At 43.3% G+C, this 26314-nt stretch overlaps 1 protein-coding gene across 1 annotated transcript in view; it reads left to right on the plus strand.

Moving 5' to 3' along the window:
- Window positions 1–26314, plus strand: part of TECPR1 (tectonin beta-propeller repeat containing 1) — a 62553-nt gene that overhangs the window by 8552 nt on the left and 27687 nt on the right. The window contains exons 2-17 of the mRNA XM_069734218.1: window positions 3977–4205; window positions 4411–4593; window positions 5970–6092; window positions 6496–6621; window positions 8036–8210; window positions 9251–9351; window positions 11841–11942; window positions 12332–12477; window positions 14268–14701; window positions 16855–17000; window positions 17267–17422; window positions 17688–17837; window positions 19037–19194; window positions 20169–20296; window positions 20561–20663; window positions 24063–24159. Of these exons, the coding sequence (XP_069590319.1) occupies window positions 3981–4205; window positions 4411–4593; window positions 5970–6092; window positions 6496–6621; window positions 8036–8210; window positions 9251–9351; window positions 11841–11942; window positions 12332–12477; window positions 14268–14701; window positions 16855–17000; window positions 17267–17422; window positions 17688–17837; window positions 19037–19194; window positions 20169–20296; window positions 20561–20663; window positions 24063–24159 (2553 nt within the window). The 5' untranslated portion in view covers window positions 3977–3980. The remainder of the gene's footprint in view (window positions 1–3976; window positions 4206–4410; window positions 4594–5969; window positions 6093–6495; window positions 6622–8035; window positions 8211–9250; window positions 9352–11840; window positions 11943–12331; window positions 12478–14267; window positions 14702–16854; window positions 17001–17266; window positions 17423–17687; window positions 17838–19036; window positions 19195–20168; window positions 20297–20560; window positions 20664–24062; window positions 24160–26314) is intronic.

Below are 26314 nucleotides of genomic sequence, written 5' to 3' on the forward strand. Positions count from 1 at the left end.
CCTATCATAGTACCCATGCGCTCATGTCACCATCACCATGTTAAAGAAAAGAATGGTAATCCAAGGCTGCCATGGTATATGAAAATAAAAACCAGTTTGTGCTATTATATACCTGACATTAAATGTGCAAATGCACAACCCACTAATATGAAGAACGTGGATATTAAAGTGATATCGTGCAGAATAATTACGCCCACTATAAGGGGCAGATCTATATACATAACCCTGCCTAGAAAAACATAATAAGGCTACGTTCACATTGGCGTTCCGCCAATGTGCGTCGCTGTTGCGCCGGCGACGCAGCGGCGACGCAGCGGCGACGCGCCCCTATGTTTAACATAGGGGACGCGTGCGTTGTTTTGGTGGCGTTTTTCGCCACGTGCGTCGTTTCCGACGCTAGCGTCGGACGCAAGAAAACGCTACATTGTAGCATTTTCTGTGCGTCCGATTTTCGTCAAAAACGACGCACGCGTCGCAAAACGCGCGCGTTTGCGCGCGTTTTTACGTGCGTCGCGCGTTGCGTCGCCGACGCAGGGCGGCGCAACGCTAGTGTGAACCTAGCCTAACTTGGGCAGATAAATATTATGGCCAATAATATAAACATAAACAAAGAGTGACAAAATAAACCAATAATACCTACAAAAATTAAACAACAAAAAAATAATAAATTTATAAATATATATACACAAAAAAAAATATACATAATAAGAGTCATCAAAAAAAATCAAAAATAATATAAAAATATGATATACATGTGAACAAAACCATGAAAGCCTGGATTTCTTCGGATCTTGCATGAAGACAAGGGGATCCCGTATAACTTCCTGAAGTCCATGACCGCTCTGAGAACATGTGGATGACGAGATATAACTGCACAAGAACAATACTAAAAAATAAAGAATGAAAAAACACACAAAATTAAAATCCAGAAAACTCAGAGAACCTAAAATCTGACCCAGATACTTCTACAGAAATGGAGCAAAGCTAAGTTGTTCGTTAAGGCCTGATGGGGACATAGTGCCCAATATTGTTATCCAGCGGCATTCAAGTTGCGCTAGTGTCCGCTTAAGATCTCCCCCTCTGATCCCACCTCTCACATGATCAATGCCGAAAATTTTGAGTTCTTTTGGGTTACATCCATGGTGAAGACGAAAGTGGCGAGGTATGGTTTTTAATGTGGCAACATCGTCCACCCTACCTGCCCCCATAATGTCTCTTATGTGCTCACGTGTCCTGACCCTGAGCTCACGTGAGGTAAGACCCACATAGGACAGGCCACATGAGCATTTGGCCATATATACGACAAATGTCGTACTACAGCTAATATAATCTGTTATTTTAAATTCTCTCTGGCCGTCAGCCGAGGTGAACGATGTCGCCCTAACATGATTGCGACATGCCAAACAGTCGCCACACGGGAAAAAACCCCATCTTTGTTTGCCGGCTCCAAAAATGGCCGGAGCTTTAGTTATGTAATGGCTTCTGACCAGCATATCTCTTAGGTTCTTACCCCTTCTCGCTGTCATCAACGGTTCATCTGAGAGATATTTCGTGAGTGTGGGTTCAGTTCTTAAAATTGGCCAATGTCTGCTCAGAATTTTTCTCATCAGACCCCACTGGTGGTTATATGTTGAGATGTATCGAATTTTCCCCTCTTCTCTTTCTCTTTTGTGTGATTGGACACAGTGATTCTCAGTTGTTGTTTTTTTGTGACACATTGTTCTTTGTCAGTGGTAAATGTAGGTTGATGTGCTTTGAATTTATTAGTGAAAATTTCTAAAATTTGGCAAAAGCATAGAAGAATTAGGAATTATTAAAAGTAGAATTTTGATGCAACGGTCACACCACGCAAAATAGTTTATAACATTTACTATGTGTATAGTTTTCGTTTGCATAGTTTTTGAAACGTCCTTTTCTTTTGTTATAATGATAGAACGTTACAAAATTTTGCAGCAATTTTTCTTATTTTTTTTTTCTTCAACTAAATTTACAACGCCTATATTTTTAGGGACTACTTCATATTTGAAGTGACTTTGTCAGAAAAGTAAACAAGATCCTATCTTAAAAACTGCACTGGGCTACAAAGACTGCAAAACGGCGTTCAGTAGATTGTTGCTTTAGCCCCAAATTTTACATTTTTATAAGGGGTAATAGGAGAAAAATGGACCCCACCATGTATATCACAATTTTGACTGACTACATAGATACCACATATGTAGGAAGACAATACTTTTCGGGTACACCGCAGGCTTTAGGAGCAATGGTACGTCATATTGGGAGTGCAGATTTGCTGAAATGGTTTGCAGGTGCCAAATCACATTAACAGAGCCCCTGAAGTGTCCAAACAGCGAAACCTGACCCCATTTTACAAACTACAACTCTCAATGAATTATCTAGGGGCGCGATTGGAAAATCAGCCAAGAACATCTGAAAACTCAAACCCCACCAACATAATATTAAAAAAAAGAAAAAAACGACAGGTGATCACATATATAACAACCTTTAAAAAAAGACGCATAGAGGAATAATGATCAAAAGAAAAAACAGGCTAAAGATTTTTTTTTTTTCTTTTGTTCTCAATTTATAGCATTTTTTGAGAACAACTCCAATACAAATGACTTTTCGTTTTTGCTTTTTAATATCTTACTCCAAGACCTAGAAAACCTTGCTGCGGCTGCATCCCTGCTTCCGCCTATATCTATACCTGGGCTGACATTTCTGCACTGATCTTGCGTTACCGTCTGTGTCTTGCTAACGTCTATAACCGCGCTCCATGCCTGCGGAGCTCATATTTCTGGGTCAGATTACTGTACGGTGCCTGGTGTATGGATGACACCTGCCAGGATACAGATCACCGGAGTGTGCTACATGCAGACCCTGAACAAGCAGCGGTAATAGGAGCTGGACATTCAGCAACCTGGAAGAATCCGAAAGCCTCGCTCCGCACTCCATTCTCATCTGAAGGTGCAGAGTATTTCCAGAGATGTGCAGGGTCCTGTAAGGGACCCTAAGAGGGTTCGGCAATTGGCCATGGTACATCTGATAAGTGTAGCAGCATGAAAATTGTTAAACGATTTTGCATGTAAAATGCATGGACAATAAAATCGAGTAGCATATAGAGTATATGTACCTTTTTTTTTAACCCTTTCGTGACAGCACTGCAGCACACATCACATGCAAGTGTATAGCCGATCTATCAAACTTTGAAATTTATTTGCAACCCCATAAAGCAAAAAAAAAAAAAAAAAAATTGCCCAAATTTTTGTTTTTCAATTTTGCACCCCACCTTCCCCACCCCCCCAAAAAAAAAAAAAAAATTAAAGAAAAGGCTATGGTCCCAATAAAACCTACCGCTTGGCACCAAAAAAAAACAGGCTCTGGGAAAATTTAAAAAAAAGTTATGAGACTTAGAATATGGTGACACAAATCACATTTTTTCAAGCTTTTTTTTTAATTTTTTTTTTTAATTTCCATTTAAATAATAATAATAAAAATAATCGGAAGCAAGCTTAGTATCATTACGATTGTGGTGACCCGGAGAGTCGTGTTGCCAGGTCATTTTTAATGCAAAACCCCCAAAACAATTGTTGTCTTGTAACATTTCATCGCAATATGATTTTTTTTTTTTTTAATTTGTCCATTTTTTTTTTCTTTAGGACATTGTATGAAAAAGTGAATAGTGTCATTCAAGGCTAAAACTTGTCCCATAAAAAGAAAAAAACTTATATGGTTTATATTGATGAAAAAACTAAAATTATGACTCTTCAAAGAAGGAAAGGAAAAAAAAATAAATTAAAAATGAAAACAGGCCATAGTGGGAAGGGGTTAAAATAATATCCTGTAAAGGAAATCACATTTACCGTATACTTCTTTTTTTGTATAGGCTTTTTCATAGGGTAAGGTGCAGATTGCTGTTGACTGATCTCGGTTACTTTCGGATTTCTCACCAGTTATTTACCTTGTTGTGTTTGGCCAGGAGAATGCCAAGTACCATAGTGTGGGCGTCTGATATTTGGGGCAAGGTGTACACGCTCTCCACAGAAGGGCAACAATGGGAACTGTGTAAGGACGGACAGCTGGAGTTCAAGCGCGTTTCTGCCGTTCAGGCCTGCTGCTGGGGAGTCGCCTGCAACCATCAGATATACGTCTACGTCCATGCCAGCGACTTACCAATCCGATTCCAAGAAGAGACGTATGAGAATCAGGTACGGACCTCTAGCGTCGTGCACTACAAGTCCCAGCTAGTGACTGCCACTTTCCGGAATCCCTAGCACCTTGTCTGATACGTTGAGTTGCCGAGGATGATGCAGCGTACTGTAGTTATTGTAGAGAGAATGACATTGGTCAGGTCTCCCACGTTAACGCAATATCCCTTTAATTCCGCCCTCTTTGTTCTGCCGATGTTTACAGCGCTGGAATCCGGTGGACGGCTTTTGTGAGAGGCTTCTGCCCAGTGACCGCTGGCAGTGGAGCGATGTCACAGGATTCAGACACCAACCTCTAGACAGTTTTAATCTACCCTCATCGCACTGGGAGTGGGAGTCCGATTGGTACGTGGATGAGAATATAGGAGGAGAACCCACAGAGAAAGGGGTAAGTGACCCATGTAAAAACTGCCAACCGCAGGAAAAGATTACATCTTATACAGAATAGACATAATACAGTGCCGGTTACTCTGTTGGGGAAGTGGAACATCTATTCATGTAAGGTCTGCTTCTCTGTATAGAACGTTCTGTAAGCTATGGTAGTCTTCAGCAAAACTCTTGTCGGTAAAGAACCTCCTGTAAGGGCTGCTAGTCTGTGGAGAACCTCCTGTAAGGGCTGCTAGTCTGGAGAACCTCCTGTAAGGGCGGCTACTTTGTGGAGAACCTTCTGTAAGGGCTGCTACTCTGTGAGGAACCTCCTGTAAGGGCGGCTACTCTGTGAAGAACCACCGGTAAGAGCGGCTACTCTGTGGAGAACCTCCTGTAAGGGCAGCTACTCTGTAGAGAACCTCCTGTAAGGGCGGCTACTCTGTGGAGAACCTCCTGTAAGGGCGGCTACTCTGTGGAGAACCTCCTGTAAGGGTGGCTACTCTGTGGAGAACCTCCTGTAAGGGCGGCTACTCTGTGGAGAACCTCCTGTAAGGGCGGCTACTCTGTGGAGAACCTCCTGTAAGGGCGGCTACTCTGTGGAGAACCTTCTGTAAGGGCAGCTACTCTGTGGAGAACCGCCTGTAAGGGCAGCTACTCTGTGCAGAACCTCCTGTAAGGGCGGCTACTCTGTGAAGAACCTCCTGTAAGAGCGGCTACTCTGTGGAGAACCTTCTCTAAGGGCGGCTACTCTGTGCAGAACCTCCTGTAAGGGCAGCTACTCTGTGAAGAACCTCCTGTAAGAGTGTCTACTCTGTGGAGAACCTCCTGTAAGGGCGGATGCTCTGTGGAGAACCTCCTGTAAGGGTGGTTCGTTTGTGGAGGAACTCCTGTAAGGGCGGTTAGTCTGTAGAGGACCTCCTGTAAGGGCGGCTACTCTGTGGAGAACCTCTTGTAAGGGTGGCTAGGTTTTGGAGGAGCTCCTGTAAGGGCGGCTAGTCTGTAGAGGACCTCCTGTAAGGGCGGATACTCTGTGGAGAACCTCCTGTAAGGGTGGCTAGTTTGTGGAGGACCTCCTGTTAGGCCAGCTCATCTTCGGAGAGCCTCCCGTAAGGCCGGCTAGTCTTTGGAGAGCCTCCCGTAAGATTGGCTGGTCTTCGGAGAGCCTCCCATAAGGCCGGCTAGTGTTCGGAGAGTCTCCCGTAAGGGCGGCTAGTCTATTTAAACTTTACAAGTCTTCTTCAAGTGTCTTTCTCTTTAGAGGATCACACAGAACTCACTGAACCTGTATCATCCTCTTTCTGTTAGCAACTTTGATACCTTTTAGAATTTGGCTGATTTTCTTGCCATGTCATGTCAAACCATCACATCACACCTTTCTTTACATACTCTTTCCAGGGATGGACTTATGCTATAGATTTCCCTGCAACGTACACGAAGGATAAGAAGTGGAATTCCTGTGTGCGACGCAGGAGATGGATCCGGTACAGACGATACAAGTCTAGAAACACCTGGGCAAAGGTACATGTTCTTAGGAATGTGGAGTATAACGTGAGGGTTACACTAAGTGTCTCCTTGGCTTGGTATATATAAATATCCAGATTTAAAGACAAATTGATAAGATAATTGAATAGAATCAGGTAGAGATGTTTGTGTGGCTCGGTGGGCGAGTGTGTGCGCTGCCACTGTGCTCGAGCGTGTGCGCTGCCACTGTGCGCGTTCTCTATGGGTCCAAATCCTTCACCTCTGGACCAGGGCAGGATTCGCTTCTGTGCTGGCAAGCTTCTGCCTGGCATCTTGGGCACCTCATCTGCTTATCAGACCCCGGCTTTGTCATGATGTTGTGCGAGGCCTAGTCACTATGCCTCACGCTACATCATAAGGCAAAATGCACTGAGGGTCTAATCTTTTATTCGTCTCTTAGATTTCATCGCACATCGAGAAAGATCAGTTACCAGATCCCTTTAATGACATATCAGTTGGAGGATGGGAGATCACCGATGAACCTGTGGGGCGGCTGTCTATTTGGACCGTCTCATTGCAGGGGAAGGTATGTGCGTGATTTTTTTTTTAGGGGGGAGGACACACAAGTTCCACTGTTTAATCAAGGTGTAGCCACTTTGCGGTTTAAAACTATGCAAAGACTAGAGGATTAGAAGTACTCCCGCTGTATGACTTTAAAGCGGTATTCCTATCCCAATATGTAGTAGGTGTAATAATATTAGCAAATACCTCCAATTAGAAATGTAGTATAGTTCTTCTGATTCGCTATGTTGTGCACCTCATGTGCAGAGCATTTCAGCAGCTTAGGTATCCATGGTTACGACCACTGACAACTAACTGTCACTATATGAATGATCATAACCATGGATACCTAAGCTACTGCAATGTCCTGCACATGGGGTAAGCGATATAGCGAATCAGAAGAACTATACTACATTTCTAATTGGAGGTATATGCTAATATTATTACAATTTCACCTACTACATATTGGGATAGGATCTTGGAGATGGGACTATCTCTTTACGGTTATTTTTGTTTTAAAAATGGGCCCATGGTGGTCTTTAAATAATATTTTAAAGAAACAAAGATATACTCCCCTACTGGACCTCTCTGCTTCCCGCTTTCACAGCCGGTGTCACCCACCCACCTTCTTGCTATTTCTTCTAGTGGGGAATGTTGCATACCTGTAATATCCAGACTTCAATATTTTCTCTTCCTGCTCAGATTGCATGTGACCGCTGCAGCCAATCTGTAGCTGCTGATTGGTTACAGTGGTGACATGCCAGAAGTGTAAGAACTCAATGACACTGGCATTAGTATTGAGGAACGTTGGGGTCGAGTAGGTGAATATAAGAAAGTTTTTTTTTTTTTTTTGTATTTTAATACTACCATGAACTCATTTTTAAAATACTAAAAAGTAGCGTACGGTGGCCAGTCCTTGCATAAAATTCCTGTATGTCAACTGCGGCTTTAGCTTGCCTGCGCAATGGATGTAGTGCGCTGCTTATTCAGGGTGGGTAGGAAATAGCATAAAGTGCCAGGGCATAACATGCCAGCCATCATGTTGGCATCTGCAAGTAAATAACCTGTGGAAGTAAACCATGGCGGGTCCTGATTAGTGACTTTGCTGGGATAAGGTGTTATCTGAGCATGCTCGGGTCCTAATCGAGTATTTTGGTATGCTTGAAAAATAAGCCGCAGTTGTTCGACAGTAGCAACACAGGCAGGGATTGTGTGTTTGTTAGGCAATGCTTGCATGTGTTGCAGCTGTCGAGCATTTTTTTTCGAGCGCGCCCAAAAATACTCAATTAGGACCCGAGCATGTTCAGATAACGCCTACATGTCATATGAGTGCGCGCACATAGTCTCTTATAATCATCAGATTAGTTTTGGCTCCATCTACGTGTGCACCGTGTGTGCACGAGGCAGTGAAATGTCCATCGTTGCCCATTTTCCCTTAGGTTTGGTACAGAGAAGACGTCTGCCATGACAATCCTGAAGGATCATCTTGGTCAGAAATAGAAACGCCAAGCGAGGTGATACAGATAAGCTGCGGCCCCGATGACCTCCTATGGGCTGCTCTATGGGAAGGACAGGCCATTGTAAGGAAAGGTATCGGCAGGAATAACCCTAAAGGTAAAGCTCACCGGGTCATGGGCTCTTTTATATTCTCTTTTCTCCAGCCCTTGATTATACACTATCTATTATAAATAGATCATATTTTTTTTGCAAATATTCACTGTGTCTTTCACCCCCATTAGTGTGAATAGGGGTAAAATCTGCAGCAGAATCTGCCTGTGTGGATTTTGCTGTAGAGTCACTAGGAGTTGGGTCCGCGGTGTAATATTTCGGGGCTTAGTCTCCGGGTTTTCCCAAAGTTGGAAATGATCCCAATGATCAGGATAGGGGATAACTTATTGATCACGGGGGGTCCCTAGTAACCCAGTGGATGAGTCGCTAAATGGAGTGGGGGTCAAGCACACCTACTATCCCTCATTGTTTGGACTGCTGGAAATAGCTGAGCGCTTTTCTTGACTTTTTTTCCAGCAGTCCCATGGAGAATGAATGGAGCTGGGCTCTAATCAGCCGGAGCTGGGAGTACCAGCAGTCTGACCTCCAGTGGTCAGTAAGTTTTTCCGCTATCTTTGGAAAACCCTTCTAAAGGATTTGTCCACTACTTTCATGTTGATCACATATCCTTTGGTGCCCCCTGCACCGAGAGAATCCGTACTCGAAGTACAGCTGAAGCTGGGCAAGTAGACTGGGGAAAAAAAGGAGTTTAGAGACCACTTTAAGACTTATTTTGACGAACCGACTGTCAGCAGGATTTTGCTGTGTAATCTCAGAGCAGCATGATTTAGGGGCAGAGATCCTGATTCCAGCAATGTGTCACTTACTAGGCTGCATTTTGCTGTTTCAATAAAATCAGTGTTTTATCAGCAGGAGATTATCACTACAGGATTCGGTGTCTCGTACCTCCTGGTCCAACCAGTCCCTCGCCCCTGATTAGCAGCTTTCTGTGTACAATATATATGTACAGCTCAGCATTTTGAGCTCTGCTAGATCTGCAGCAGGGAGTACTGTGATTCTATCATAACTTTTTGTATTGCTTACCCAGAGCTGACACATGATGTCTTTATGAAAGTCTGTGATCTAACGTATGGTGTCTTTTTCAGGCACTTCATGGGAGATTGTGGAAGCCCCCACACCCGAAGACGGGATCATGCATGTGTCAGTTGGTGTTCACGTAGTTTGGGCTGTGACTAAAGAACGCAAAGTAAGTCACTCGATAGCCGAGATGTGCGTTTTCTCACCTCTGCTTCCATTGATTCCATAATAAAGGATTAGAGTTGAGCAAAACTATTTGTAGCCCCCTGGTCCAGCGGTCACGTTCGTACGCTGTGACAGCCGGATCAGAGGTCTGCGAATCCCCAACTACCCACTGGCATCTTCCGATTGTCAGACCTCCGCGACATTATGGCCATGTCGTGACGTGCATCACTTCAGCTACTAATCAGGATGTCGAAAGTTTACAGTGCTCTGCTCCGACTTCCATGGCGTGCTGTCGTGGACGATGGGCCAGGGGACTCCAATTTTTAAAAAAATGTATTTAATATATCATTTTTATTGCAAAATTCTTTAAAAAAATAACTTCAACAAATACAACTTATTAGATTGATAACATTTTCGTCTAGTACGTACCCTGGGTGGACAAGAGTTTGGTCTATGACTTATTTTCTGGATACTTATTGGAGATTATTCAGTCAATTTGTATCCAAAGTCTTTGTTGGAAGAACACAAGGGAAACATAAAACGAGAGAACAGTGTGGTCCTCCACATCGCACCCTCGTTTCTCAGCGGCAAGTCCAAACGCCCTAATGCATGAAGAGTGTCTCGGGGTGGCTACAAGACGGTCCACGATATCGAGATGGTGTCGAGGGGGAACACGGACCAATCCCAGTGACCTCTTGAGGGCACCTGAAGACCGTCTACATTTGAAGAGGTAGTCGGGACCGCTACAGGACTAGAATTCTCCCCACCCCCACCCCATCTTGGATGGTAAGCTAGGACTCACTACTACTCCCCCCCCCCCCCCCCCCCTTCCCAGGCTACTATTCCTTCTCTCCACCGGATCAACTTCCTAAGTCATCAGAGTTTCTCCTCAGGCGAGTGGTCCCTGTACCCAAATGTTTTCAGGCAAATCTGTCTAAAGTGGGACACACCTGACGGCGACCTGATGGTGTTCAGGATGAATAACAAAGTTCCTTGCTTTGTCTCCAGGTCTCTCGACCCCCTCATGATTTGTTTTGATGATCATCCTCGACCCCCTCATGATTTGTTTTGATGATCATCCTCGACCCCCTCATGATTTGTTTTGATGGTCATCCTCGACCCCCTCATGATTTGTTTTGATGGTCATCCTTGTGTCTCCTGACTGGCCCAGAATAGCTTGGTACGCAGAAGTGATCAACCTCATCGCAGACGTCCATTGGAAGCTCCCGGATTGTACAGACCTCTTTTACCAGGGTCCTTGCTTCCACCAGAATTCACACTGGTTTCTCTGACCAGGTCATCCACGTCATGATCAAAGTGCATCTACCACCGCACTTAGAAAGGTTTTTTTGCTGGTGCAAAGCCAAGCACGCAGCTCTGATGTGTTTTTCTCTTCCGTCCCTTCTGGCCTTTCTTCATTTAGGTTTCGAATCTGGCCTTTCTCTCCGTTCCCTCAAGGGCTAGGTTGCCGCCTTGTCAATCCTGTTCCAGAGAAACCTAGCTTCTCGCTCCCAGGTTTTAATAGGGGTTGCTTTTAGGGCTTTTAATATGGGTTGCTTACTGTGCTCTGCCCCATCATCCTCCCTTGGACTCCTAGGAGCTCAGCCTGGTCCTAAACGCTCTTTGACATTCCTCCTTTGTTTCTCTCCCATTGCCACTTCCTAGTGGCCATCACCTCCATCCGGCCATTGGTGGCTCTTTTGTGCCGCTTGCCCTTGTTTGTCCTTCACCAGGACAAGGTGGTGCAACATCGCGTTCCTTACTTTCTCTTGAAGGTGGTTTCCACCTTAACGAGGACATAGTCCTTCCAGCCTTCTGTCCATCTCCAACTCATCCTTGAGAACAATGCCTCCACAAGTTCGACTTTGTCTGGGCTCTGCGTCTCTCGCTCTCTCTCACAGCAACTTTCAGACTTTCCAACTCTTGGTTCCCTCAGGCTTCGTACTGTTCTGGGCATTCTTTCGTTTTTTTCGCTTTCCCACACTTGGTACTGCTTTAGGACATCCCATGGTCTCCTGTGTCCTCCCAATGAAGTGGTATAGGACGAATTGGGGTACTTATTGTAAAATCTTTCTTGGGGCCTTCATTGGGGGGGCACAGTTCCCGCCCTTGTTATGGCTATGTTGGGTTTGTTCAAGTTAATGTTTCTGTGACTTCTCCTACTGCCTTCTCATTTGATGGCTGTATACTGTTGAGGAGGTGCTAGTTTTTTTTGCCTAGTGGCAGCAGCATACGCCCATGGTCTCCTGTGTCTCCCCAATGAAGAATTTGGGAAGGAGATTTTACGCGAAGTATCTTATTATTTTTTTTTTTTTTTTTTAAAGTCAATAACATCCTGTAGAGGCAAATCCTGTTATCAGGTTCCCTTTCAAGGGAAAACAAAAATGTCTTTGAAGGTGTCCATCATGTCTGCAGCCTTAATTGTCCAATTGCGCAGGAACCACCTGAACCCTGTGTGATATTTTTCTGCTCCTTTTTTTTACATTTATCCAGGTCTGGTTTAGAAGAGGAATAAACTCGCACAACCCATGTGGTACCAGCTGGATTGAAATGGTGGGAGAACTGGCAATGTTGAGCGTTGGACTCAATGATCAGGTAATGTACAAACCAGACGTGTAGTCAGAATGTTACAATGACCCTATGGTGTAAGACGAGACAAAGGACCATAGAGGACCTGCATTGGAATATATATGGTGGGATTATAGCTCTATAGGGCTGCTCCCGTCCGGGACATCATGTATACCATATTGTGGTACCATAGATGAGGACTCCCAGGAATAAGACCCACATCTGTCAGACATTTATGCCTTATTCTGTCCATATGCCACAAATGGGGCAAACCTTTTGTCTATTTTCCATGATGATTGTCTCTGAAATGCTCCTGGCAGTGCAGAGTATTTCAGGAATTGAATATGATCTTGGCACATTGGTGCATGAAGTGACTCCATATGTCTGGATTAAATATATTTTCTTATCTCATTCAGATCTGGGGCATCGGCTATGAAGACAGGGCAGTATATTTTCGGCAAGGTGTCACTCCAAGTGAGCTCAGTGGGAAAATGTGGAAAGCCATTTTGGTTCCTAGAGAAAGCGACCGGTCAAATTCTGGAAGTGTCTCAAGCATCAACAGGTAATGACAAAGTCTCTGTGATCAGTTGTTGAGAATTTTTTTTTCACCCTTCTGCTCCATTTTGGGAATTTGTCAGTGCTATTTTTCACAATGGAGAATGAAGCAGGTAAGAGAGTAGCGAGCTCTCAGTATAGCAGTGTACATGCAGAGGATAACTGTATCATGAGCACATTACAGGCAGGGAATAATGGTATCACATGCAGAGGATAATGGTATCATGGACACAATACATGCAGGCGATAATGGTATCACTTACGGAGGATAGCGGTATCAAATGCAGAAGATAATGGTATCATGGCCACAGTATATCCGGAGGAAAACGGTATCACATGCAGAGTACATGTGGAGGATAAGGGTATCACAGGCAGAAGACAATGGTATCAGAGGCACGGTGCATCCAGAGAATAATAGTATCACATGCAGAGTACATGTAGAGGATAACTTTGTCACATGCAGAGGATAATAGTATCATTCATGGGCACAGTGCACACATAGGATAACTATCATGGGCACAGTACATGCAGAGGATATTGGTATCACATGCAGAGTACATGTAGAGAATAACAGTATCACATGCAAAGGATAACGATGTCACATGCGGAGGATAATAGTATCATGGGCACAGTGCATACATGGGATAACAGTATTATGGGCACAGTACATGCAGAGGATAACGGTATCACATGCAGAGGACAATGGTATCACATGCAGAAGTTAATGGTATCATGGGCACAATACATGCAAGGGATAACTCAATCATGAGCAGAGTACATATAGAGGTTAATGGTATCGTGAGCATAAGATATATGGAGGTTAAAGTTCTCAGATACTACCAGAACATAGCAGCTCAACCATTTCTATAGTGACCGCTGGCGGGTACTGCCATTCCACCTCCTATCAAATAAATAGGGGGTTGATCTACGGTGCCCGCCATGGTCACTATAGTTTTGATGGAGCTCCTGTGTTCCGGCTGCATCCTGTAACATGTGATCCATTGGGGATGTGGGGTATCGCACCCCAACCCATTAGATATTGATGATCTGTCCTAAGAATAGGCTATCAGTAAAAAAGGAGTAGCCAACCCCATATATGACATCATAGGTAGAGAAGGAGATTTGTGTGGTGCATCTTTAGCTGAATGGTGACGGTCGGGAAGTGATGTCGGAGAAGGAAGCGACTCGAGGCCGAGATCTTACGGGTGCATTAAGCGATTTCTTGTCTGGATTTCTGGTGGAAAATCCGCAGCGTATTACAGTAGTAGCAATGTGGACGAGGAGTTAAACAAATCTCATCTACACCCCGTGGAATAAAATCTACATCAGGATTGACACAGATTTTAAGCCCACAGCATATCCATTATTTTCTGTGTACTTTAACTGGGGATTTATTTTTTTATATGTATATATATATATATATTCATTGGGACCTTGAGTCCCCCCCCATTCCTCTGTATGCAATGGGGCGCAATCACTGACCTCTGATAATGTCTGCAAGGCTGATGGACTCCACGGTCTCCACCAGTCGCATGGATTTTAAATGAAGCTGCACCACACATGGCCAACCACAGTGAGGGGCTTAGGACTGTCTTCTACAGATGGTGGGGATCCCACTGATCTGACAGTTCCAGTGATAGATGAGGAATTCCTGTGAGGTCGGAAACCTCTCCTAGACATCTCCTTTATCAGGGTCATCACATTTTTTTTTGCATTTCAAAATATTGTTGCATACAATTAAAATTCATTAATAGGTGGTAAGAAGTACCCCAAAAATAGATGTTTTATTCCTTTTAGTGCTGGCTGCTTCTTTGGAGATGAAGTGAGGGGTCAAACAGATTCAGTCATCCAGTCCGATGTAGATTCAGAAGCCGAACAAGCGGAGATACCAGATCTTGGTTCCAGTACGTCAGACGGAAAAGAAGTCGTCAATCCAAGGGCAGAACTTCCCCTGGACCCCCAGGAAGATGCTGGTCCCAGTTGTGAAGAGGCGCCCACACACTCCAAGATGACCAGAGCTCCCCAGTGGAGCAGCATCGATCTGGTAGAAGCTCGCATCAGTTCTCTCCAAGCTGCAGATGACGCCTCCAACCTGTCGGTGTTTGAGACATTTCCTGAAGGAACCGAAAACTCTTTTGGAAGAGATATATTTCCGCTGTGGACGTGGGTCTCTGGAGGAAGCTGCCTCGTGGACTCTCAAAACTCCCTTAAATGGTTCACTCGGCAAGCAGGTATCGGCATTGTATTGTCCTGCTTTGTCTCCAGAATTTATAACGGGGTTATTGGGCTACATCTTGGGTCATCTGCGAGTCGTAGTGAGTTTGAGCCCACACACATTTAGTAGCTGTCAGCCGAGCGATCAATCATTTGACCACTATGTGTCCCGACTCCTCCTTATAGAAGAACACTCGGCTCGGCCAAGCTCTCCTGCGTTCTCTATGTTGGAGGCGCTGCCATCCTCCTTTCATCTCCCGGCCATTGTAAATCCAACGAGCCAAACCACCTTCATCTGTCAGATGACCCCTTCCCTCTCCATATACATTAGACTGTGGGCCGATCCTTCCAGAATACTGGAGTTTGACCTATTTTAGCCTTATGTATATGGGGTCATAACTCCCTAGCAAACTTCAAAGGGTTCTGACGGCGCCGCTCACCACTACATTGAGAGGTAAGCGGCACTGGTGATATCACGTCCAGAGGCACAACTAGAGTCCAATGGGCCCGGTGCAAAATTTAGACCTGGGCCTCCTCACCGTTGGGCCTTTTATAGCGTTCTAATTTCTCTAAAAATATACGAGTCAACCACCTTACCCCATTATGTAGTTATGTCCCCAATCCTGGGTCCATCATAGTATTTATGTCCCCCACCCTGGGTCCATCGTAGTATATATGTCCCCCCTCCTGGGTCCATCATAGTATATATGTCCCCCCTCCTGGGTCCATCATAGTATATATGTCCCCCATCCTGGGTCCATCATAGTATCTATGTCCCCCCTCCTGGGTCCATCATAGTATATATGTCCCCCCTCCTGGGTCCATCATAGTATATATGTCCCCCATCCTGGGTCCATCATAGTATCTATGTCCCCCCTCCTGGGTCCATCATAGTATATATGTCCCCCCTCCTGGGTCCATCATAGAATATATGTCCCCCATCCTGGGTCCATCATAGTATCTGTGCCCCCCCTCCTGGGTCCATCATAGTATATATGTCCCCCCTCCTGGGTCCATCATAGTATATATGTCCCCCTCCTGGGTCCATCATAGTATCTATGTCCCCCATCCTGGGTCCATCATAGTATATATGTCCCCCTCCTGGGTCCATCATAGTATCTATGTCCCCCATCCTGGGTCCATCATAGTATATATATGTCCCCCATCCTGGTCTATATGTCCCTTATCCTGGGCTCCTTCCTGGTATAGATGTTCCCCTTCCTGGTCCCATAATGATGTGTGTATATGTATAATATATAATATCTCTTATCCTGGGCTCTATCCTGGTACATACAGGTCCTTCTCACAAAATTAGAATATCATCAAAAAGTTAATTTATTTCAGTTTTTCAATACAAAAAGTGAAACTCTTATATTACATAGAGTCATTACAAACAGAGAGATCTATTCCAAAGGTTTATTTCTGTTAATGTTGATGATTATAGCTTACAGCCAATGAAAACTCAAAAGTCATTATCTCAGTAAATTAGAATACTTTATAACACCGGTTTGTAAAATGATTTTAAAATCCGAAATGTTGTCCTACTGAAATATATGTTCAGTAAATGCACTCAGTACTTGGGGCTCCTTTTGTATCAATTACTGCATCAATGCGGCGTGGCATGGAGGCGATCAGCCTGTGGCACTGCTGAGAGGTTATAGAAGCCCAGGTTGCTTTGATGGCAGCCTTCAGCTCGTCTGCATTGTTGGGTCTGGTGTCTCTCATCTTCCTCTTGACAATACCTCGTAGAAAAAAAATAAATTATAGTACTCCCCTTCCCTCCGCTCCCCCGCCGTGCAGCGTCCTCTTCTGACGCCGGCAGGTGACTTCAGTCACGTGCACGCCGACATCAGCTTCTGGCCTCTGATTGGTCGGCTGCGTGTATTACCACGCATGGACCTGATGAGTCTTCAGCGACCATGATCGTTACACCTCTGATCACGTCTACAGATAACGAATAGGACCGGTGCGTGATACCTACCCATTGCCCTCGCAGGGAACTAATGACGACCTCAAGAATTCCAACCAGCGCATACATTTTGCAATGGTTGCCAGTGTTCTTCCCCATGAGGACACAGTAATATTTTATTGTTACCACAACTTGTGGGTGACCGTAGCCAAGCCCTAGCCTACATGTTACCTTGCTATGTGCTGTTTCCAAATCTTCCAGGTTTGACCGCCAGTATGCAATCAATGTCATTGTCTATCACCCCGGCTAATACCGCAGTGTGGAGGAAACAGATATTCGAGCAGCTCAGCGAGCGCACAAAGCGAGAACTGGACAGTTTCCGACACTACGAACCCGCCATAGATCAGGTATGGCTGAGATTTGGGTCAATCAGATGATTGTGCCAAGAACCGATCGGGCCGGATTTGCTGTTATCCTGCAGCGGCCACTACAGGAGAAATGTGGTATTACACGCAGCCATCCAGATGCTTTCTCCACTCTACCCTGATATCCATAGCCTATAACCGAACCTAGGGGCGGTCACCCTCTTTACCCAGCCGTCGCTATTCTGACCCAATATTCTTTCCTATTCACATCTCTGACTCCTAATGATACTCTCTTACCTTTTTTCCAGTCCGTGTGGGTGAAAACAGGCGCGTTACAGTGGTGGAGAGACTGTAAACCCCACAAATGGATCGATGTCCGGGTGGCCCTCGAGCAGGTGACGGCCAGTGATGGATCCATAGACAGCATCCTCTTTATTTACTACACTCACTACGAGGAGAAAAAGGTAAATGGTCTGCGGTAACCCGGGTCTTTACAATTGAAAGAATAGGGATGTATCAAGAAGACTTGTTCTAATATATCAAAAGTCATCAATGTAAAAGATAAATTGTGGGTTCCGGCAGCCACCACTAGATGGGGCTAACCGTATACTGTAGCGGGCGATCATACACCAGAAAGAAGCCCCCAGTTCTGGCAATTGCTGGGGGGGGGGGTGTCGGCAGCCAGTTTCGCACTCCCTACTAATACCTCTCCATGTGCTTCCTTTTCAGTATTTGCACTTATTTCTCAATGAAGTCACAATTCTAGTGCCAGTCCTGAACGACGCGAAACACTCCTTCGCCATCTACACCTCTGAGAAGACGAAGCAGAGGTGGCCGGTGCGCCTCGCTGCCGCCACCGAGCAGGAGATGCACGACTGGGTAAGAGCAAGCGCTGGGCGAGGGCTTCTTTTTTTTGCCGGAAAAGTTGTACTTTCGAATGATACCGTATATTATATCATCTGGAAAGTGGGGAAAAAAATCTAAGTGCGGCGGAATATAAAAAAAAAAAAAGCTATTCCGCAATTTTTGGAGTTTTGTTTTTATTTCCAGCATTGATTTTACAGTAAAAATGATCAGGCAGTATGACTCTCCAGGTGAGCACAATTACGGAGAAAGTAAACATGCAAAGTTTTGGTTTTATTCAAGGGGGTGATAAAAAAAATTTCCAAAATTTGTAATAAATAAATAAATAAATAAAAATTCACTAGGTGACACCATTTTCCAAGAGCCCCGTAGCATTTTGCATTTTTGGGATACTGCTCTGACGGCTTGTTTTTTCTGCCCAAGTCATTGATTTTTATTGCTATCATTTTTCCGCTAGATATGATGTTTTGATCGCCCGTTATTACATTTCTTTGTGTCGCTGCGGCCGCCAAAAAAATGCAATTCTGGCCTTTTTAATTTATTTTTTTCTCATTTTTTTATTTTTAACGGGTTTCTAACTTTTTTACTGTATTTATTAGTCCCCTTTGGGGACTTGAGACTGCGATCATCCGATCACTTGTGCTGTATACAAGAATGCAACAGTATTGATGTATATAGCAAAAATCATGGTTGTACAGTAGTACCGTCTTGACATTCACAGGGGTCTTTAGCAGACCCCTGGCCATAATGGCAATCAATGTGTGCCCTGCTATCGCACCATGGAAGTGCTGATGGACGCATAGTACAGTGTGAGCGGCATTTGACTTGTTGGGCCAGCCTCATAGGCGAGGAGTGCGCAGCATGGGCAGGCTCCGGCGACGCATGCGCAAATTGTGATCTCAGGAGCCAAGATCTCAATCTGCGCATGCGCCGCCTCCAGCAGCGTCGGTGTGCTGAGGAGTCACAGTGTGCTGGTTGTTATCACTCCCATCTGCTTTGTTGGACATACAGTAGACATCCCACTTGGTAGACAAGTCAATCAGATTGTAGGTCACAACAGCCAGGACACTGACTTTTCAACACGCTGACTCCGCCCAGGTGACTCTTGGCGAGTGAAGTACACATAATCTGACACTAAAATGATTTTTTTTTTGAATGTGTTATTTTTTTGCTTTTTAATCTTTAGATATTAATTTTTCTTTCTTATTTTACAGCTCAGTCTTTTAAGTAGGTCTTGCTGTGAAATTAGAAAAGTGCAAGGCCCTCCTTCTCCGCAGGCAATCTGGTCAGTTACCTGTAAAGGAGACATATTTGTGAGTGAGCCGTCTTCAGACCTGGAGTTTCTGACGAGCGGACGATTGTGTGACCGGATGTAAGTGTTATGGAAGGATCCGTGGCATAATGGCTTCCTCCTACCATGCACGGCTTCATATCTGTATCTTGATTGCACCTGGATCCGTGCATGCAAGGATATTGTCCAGAGTGGACGATTCTGCTCAGTTTGCCCCCCATCCCCTAAAACAGTGATGGTTATCATTCAAAGATCTTTAGCCCCTTCACAATACAGCAATTTTTATTTTTTTATTTTAATTTTTTCCTCCATGAGCTATATCTTTTGTTTTTTATTTTTCTGCCCATATATTTTACCATATAGTCTACTGGAAAAGGGGGAAAAATCCAAGTGTGTTGAAATTGACAAAAAAAACTGCAATTCCACAATTTGTTTTTTATGTATTTTATTTATCTTGTTAAATCTGTAGTAAAACTGACCTGGCAGTATGATTCTCCAGGTCTTTACGAGTATGCAGATACCAAACATGTTCAGTGTTTTATTTAGATGATGAAAAAAAAATCTGAAAATTCGCTCTTTAGAGTGTCCCTACCGCCCCGACGCGCGTTTCGTCAAGTCTTCATCAGGGGCGGTGGGCACGCTCTAAACAGCTGCATCTACACTTGTAAGTACTTTTCCTGCACTTGGGCCACTTTTGTTCAGATTGTTTCTACATTTAGACAGACCATTTTAATGCAAATATGTTATGTGTTAGTATTTGTTGCACCTTGCACCTTTTTCTTGATGAGTGTTTTCCCTGCATTCATGTTCAGTAGCCTCTGTGTTTTTAGTGTTCTTTGCAGTTTTAATCTACTGTTTAATAGAAATCATTTTTAAGGAGTATAATCTGTGGGTATGAGGTCCCTTCTTTTGTGTCATAGGTAACATAACGTGTAAGAACATAGATTCCACTACACTAAGCTACATTTCTGCAAGTGTTTATTTTTGCATGTGACTCTTTTTTTCTTCTCAATATATATTAATATTTTTGGGTAATGGGAATTTGCTATTTGCAGGTTTTGGCGTCAAGTAGGAGGACACCTGAAGTTGGTGGAGAGCAGCAGCTGTGGTGTTGTGTGGGGCATCAGTTATGATCTCACTGCATGGGTTTATACTGGAGGCTATGGTGGCGGATTCATGCAAGGTACGGTGCTGAGTTAACATTTATTAATGATGTGACCAATGGTAATAATTTATTAGTTTTATACTGGAACAGTAAAAAAGAGAGGACATTTTAAATATCCTACCCCGACAGGGAATGACAAGCTGTCTCTGTGTCTGCGGGAACTTGCTAGTTAATAAAGTCCTGTGATCACAGCATCATCAGCGCAGTGTCAGATGCTCTGTATCATCATGTAATTTACTATGTCAGTTATGTTCTCTTTTATATTTTCCCTTTTTCTTCCAGGGTTGGACAGCAGCACAAATAACATTTTTCCCCAGTCTGACACGACGTGTGTTTACATCTACGAAAACCAGAGATGGAACCCAATCACTGGATACAGCAGCACGTGAGTATTTTATCCAACAGGAACCTGGACCCAATGGGGCAGTGAAATCTGCTTATTTTAGTTTTATTCTTAAAGTGAATCTGTCACCAGGTTATTGGTATGTAATCTGAGACCACCATGATGTAGGGGCAGAGACGCTGATTACAGCGATGTGTCACTTACTGGGCTGCGTTTTGCTGTTTCAATAAAATCAGTGTTTTATCAGCAGATTATTACTACAGGACTAGGTGTCTGGTGCCTTGTAGTCCAGCCACACCCTCACCTCTGATTGGCAGAAAGCTGCTAATCACTGGTGTGGGCGGGGTTATGCACAGCTCAGCATTCCGAGCTCTGCTAGATCCATAGCTGAAAAGCTGTGAATCTATAACAACTGCTGCACCCAGTAAAATAAGTGACACATCGCTGGAATCAGGGTCTCTGCCCCTTCATCATGTTCTTGTCAGATTACATAGCAAAAACCTGCTGACAGATTCCCTTTAACCTTCAATTAGTCACGTGAGGTCCTTGGGATCCCAAGAAATTTTGTTTTGTCATATTTCAGCAAAGATTGAAGGCAGGTAACCATCCGTTTCAGTAGATTCCTAGTTGGGCTGCCCTGCTTTCTCAGCACATCACATCGGCTCTCCTGTCACATGATCACAGCGTGCCGATGTGTTGTCACAACAGCCGGAGGTCTGCAGAAGACCCCCCGTGCCTGTCATTGTGAATCTCCTACGAACGTCGGTTTGTGGTTGGCATTCGTAGGAGGCGGTGATTTTTGCTATACGTAGCAGGACTGATGATTGCTGATTCAAGTCTCCTCAAGGCACTATTAAATGAAGTATAAAAGCAAAAAACAAAGGTTCTAAAAATATGAAGAAAATAAAAAAAACACAAAGGTTCAAATGACTCCCCTTTTGCCCCATTAAAAATGAAACAATTAAAAAATGTGTATATATATATGTATATATATGTGTATATATATATATATATATATATATATATATATATAATACACATATTTGATATCGCTGTGTTCAGAATCACCCGATCTATCAAAATATAAAATACATTAATCCGATCGTAAAATGGTGGAACAAGAAAAAAAAATAAATAAAACGACAGAATTACGTATCGCAAGGTTGTGAATGGGATAAATATTGTTTTTTGTTGGGTTTTTTTAAATAAAAACTCCAGGGACCCAAGCGACTAATTTTGTAAATCATTTGGCACGACTAATGAAAGGTTAATACACTGTGTCAGCACCAGATGGCAGCACTTATTCAGAAATAATATGAAAGGATCTTGGAGATGGGAATACCCCTTTTAACCCTCCGTCACATACAATATTCGGACTAACGAGTTCACATACAATGTGCCTGTCAGGCGCCTGCTGGAAAAATACCTATAATATCTAATGTTTGCAATTTCAGTGCTCTAAAAGTGATCAGTGACCTTCATAGGGATGTAATAAAAGAGACTACACATAATCAGTTGCAAAAAAAAACATTTACTTAACATAAAACTAATAACTATGAAATACAAACTTTTCAAAACTCCCGCCAAATAGTCCCCAGTTCGACTCTCTCAAAAAAATGTACAAAGAAAATTTTTGAACACAAACTTAATTTTAAGGTACCTTAAGTACTATTAAAAACATATTCAATCAGAAGTAGATGCTGAGGTTTCCCCAGAAAAGTCACACTTGCAGAGCAAATAGCAAGAATTACACACCAATCTCACTTTCCTCTCCTAAATCCTCATTCAGTGTGAGGTCTCTATCATCTAACAGCATGTTTGTTACTTCCTCAACATCAAGTTGTTTGGATAAATTGTACATTTTCCTCTCCATTTCAGCAGATAATCTGAAGCAAGAGAAGGAATATGTTAGGGAACTACTGTATATGCCTGAGCAGCACACTTTCTTTTATAAAATCTCCCTTATTTCTATGAAATATCCTCACATTTTGTGCTATACATTCATAAAACAAGCTAAATAAACTATTGTGATGAATAAAAACATAAAATACCAACCTTACTGAATGTGACGTATTCACATACAATGAGCCTGAGAGATCTGTGCAGCTATATCCTCTCCCCTGAAGCTCTGAAATCCAACTGTGATATCAGGTTTCACAGACCTTCAAGAGACAGGAGACTACCTGGAGGGAGGGGGTTTCCTCACAATCTGGTGAGGAAGGAGAAATGAAAGTAAAAGAGAAGCGCCTGTCAGATCAGTTGTATGTGACGGAGGGTTAAAGAAGCGATGAAAGGATGGTCGGTTCAAGTCCCAAATTGGACAAGAAAAATTAAAAGAAAATTCAATAAAGTTTCATAACAAATAAACCTCTTAAAAAAACAAAACAAACAAAACGTTGAATGTATTTTTTTTCTATCAAACCTGTTTTAATTGTGAAAAAGTTAAATAGAAAACCTATATATATATGTTTGTTATAGCTGTGTTCACACCAGCCCGTAACATAAAAATAACGTAATATTTTTACCGCACGGTAAGAAGCATAAGAAAAACGTAAACTACAATAACAGAATTACTGTTTGTTTTTTTAGGGTAAAGAAAAAAAAAAGAGGCTCAGTATTAAGATATTAAAATATACAAAAAAAAAAACAAAACAAACAAAAAAGCCCTTGTACAGCTATGGCAAAGGATAAATGAAATAGTTAGGGGTCTCTGAATGCAAGGGTGACAAAAAATGTTTACTTTGTCTCATGTCAAACAGGACTGGATGTCCAGAGGTTAGTCCGAAAATTCTGTTGGGTAAATGAGTATTCCTGATTTGTGAAGTTATCCCCTATACAGAGGATAGAGAATAACTTGTTGGTTAACAGAGACCAGCTTTGAATGCCGCAGACATTCACACGCTCGACCAATGCTCCACTCGTTGTCTATGAGACTGCTGGAAAGAGCTGCCTCTTCGGTAGTCCCATAGACAATGACTGGAGGAGAGGTTGAGCGCGTGAATGTCTGCGGCCGTCAAAGCTGGTCTCCGTTGAGAAGCAAGGTATTCTTTATCCTCTGTATAGGGGATAACTTCGTCAATCAGGAATACTCATTTGCCTATCTCCTATACAGAGAATAGATAATAACTTACAGATCAGCGGAGACCAGCTTTGAATGCCGCAGACATTCACACGCTCAAACTCTGCTCCAGTCATTGTCTTTGGGACTACCGGAGAGGCCACTCTTTCCAGCAGTCTCATAGACAATGAATGGAGCTGCGGTCGAGCGTGTGAATGTCTGCGGCATTCAAAGCTGGTCTCCACAGAGCTTCCAGGTCTCCATCTTTGCTACATTCAGACCCCTCGTAATCACTTGAGTAGCTTTCCCTATACCAAAGATAGAGGCTGGAGGCTAACTTAATAGTTTGAGAATAGGGCTCTTATTATAAATTTGTCTTGCAGGGGACTATTGACTGACAGATACATGTGGAGTGATGCAAGCGGATTGCAGGAGTGTACAAAGACCAGCATGAAGCCCCCATCACCGCAGTGGTCCTGGGTAAGGCTATCAGCCCAAATATTGGAGTATACTTCTGGCAACCTGCATTATAAAACTTTGGATTAGGAAATGTATCTGAGCCTTTTTGTGCATCGGTTGATAACACAGAGGACTACCATCTTCCCATGTGACCCACCTTTTTATTTTATACTGGGGCACCTTACGTCTTCATGTCAGCACAACAATTCCCATTAGAAAGCAGTGTGGAAGAAGTGACCATCAGTAGGGTTACACTCTGCGCACTGTGTCTGACCTCTATGATTAGTGTACGCACCACCAGATAGAGAAGTGTGATATGTCACTGCACAGAACACACATCCACTGCTCCAGAGTCCAGAATTGGCGGCAGCTTTATACCACTCCATCCGACTCTTGGCATTGTGCTTGGTGATGTAAGGCTGCATGCAGCTGCTCAACCACGAAGCTCCCAGTGAGGGAAATCTTATTGGTGTGAACCTTCTCTAAAAGACTCAAACACAGCCTTCCGAGTCAACAGTTATCTTTTTTACACTTAGAGACAAGCAGGCATCCTGTAGGTCTAGAGGAAAGAAGGTTTAAGCATAATCACAGATGCAGATTCTTTACTGTGCGAGCAGTGACACTATGGATTTTTTACTGTTCGATCAGTGAGACTATGGATTCTTTACTGTAAGAGCAGTGTGACTATGGATTCTTTACTGTAAGAACAGTGTGACTATGGATTCTTTACTGTGCGAGCAGTGAGACTATGGATTCTTCACTGTTCGAGCAGTGACACTATGGATTCTTTACTGTGCGAGCAGTGAGACTATGGATTCTTTACTGTGTGAGCAGTGACACTATGGATTCATTACTGTTCGATCAGTGAGACTATAGATTCTTTACTGTGCGAGCAGTGACACTATGGATTCTTTACTGTTTGAGCAGTGACACTATGGATTCTTTACTGTTCGATCAGTGAGACTATGGATTCTTTACTGTGCGAGCAGATAGACTATGGATTCTTTACTGTAAGAGCATTGAGATTATGGATTCTTTACTGTAAGAGCAGTGAGACTATGGATTCTTTACTGTAAGAGCAATGAGACTATGGATTCCTTACTGTTCGAGCACATGATGTTATAATGGTTGATTCACTGCTAAAATTCAAGAAGGTCCTGGATGCCTTTCCTGATAAATGCAATATTACAGGTTATTGGAACTGGATTCTGTGATGGGACGTTGATCCAGAGAACTAGTCTGATTGCTGTGTGAAGCCGGGAAGGAAATTTTCCCCTTATGTGGAGCCATTAGTGTCTGACCCATGGGGTTTTTGCCTTCCTCTTGATCAACATGTTGGGTTATAGGCTGACCTCAATGGACTTAAGTCTACCTTCAGTGATTTATGCAATTACAGAAGAGACATAAGAGTCCAATAGTTGCCAGAAAGTAACAATATTTATTGAAAAATAGATCACTAACTTTCACATAGAGAATTCACAATTCACAATGTTACAACAATATAGTATATGGATTTATTATCATAGTGACTATATCCATGGATACAAAAAATGACCCAGGAAAACAAGACGAGACATGTATTACTACAGCAGAATTAAGGTATTATGTAACGGACATCATGTCCATAGATCACTCACAAGTATTACATGCATATACCTCAAATATATAGAGACTTTGCAAGTGATACATCATTAATAATAAACTCGTCCCCATATACCTCTGTGCAAGTGTGCCAAAAAATATGTATTAAATAGGGGATAATTACCCATAGGTATGAGGGTCCCGTCCAGGTCCTGGTCACCTTACCCCAAGGCGCGTTTCTTGTCAAAACGTTACCGCTTCCTCAGGGGGCATCCATAGTCTCATTGCTCTTACAGTAAAGAATCCATAGCCTCACTGCTCGAACAGTAAGGAATCCATAGTCTCACTGCTCGAACAGTAAGGAATCCATAGTCTCACTGCTCGAACAGTAAGGAATCCATAGTCTCACTGCTCGAACAGTAAGGAATCCATAGTCTCACTGCTCGAACAGTAAGGAATCCATAGTCTCACTGCTCGAACAGTAAGGAATCCATAGTCTCATTGCTCGAACAGTAAGGAATCCATAGTCTCACTGCTCGAACAGTAAGGAATCCATAGTCTCACTGCTCGAACAGTAAGGAATCCATAGTCTCAT

The sequence above is a fragment of the Ranitomeya imitator genome, chromosome 7, assembly GCF_032444005.1.
Source record: "Ranitomeya imitator isolate aRanImi1 chromosome 7, aRanImi1.pri, whole genome shotgun sequence".
In the NCBI taxonomy this organism is placed as follows: Eukaryota; Metazoa; Chordata; class Amphibia; order Anura; family Dendrobatidae; genus Ranitomeya; species Ranitomeya imitator.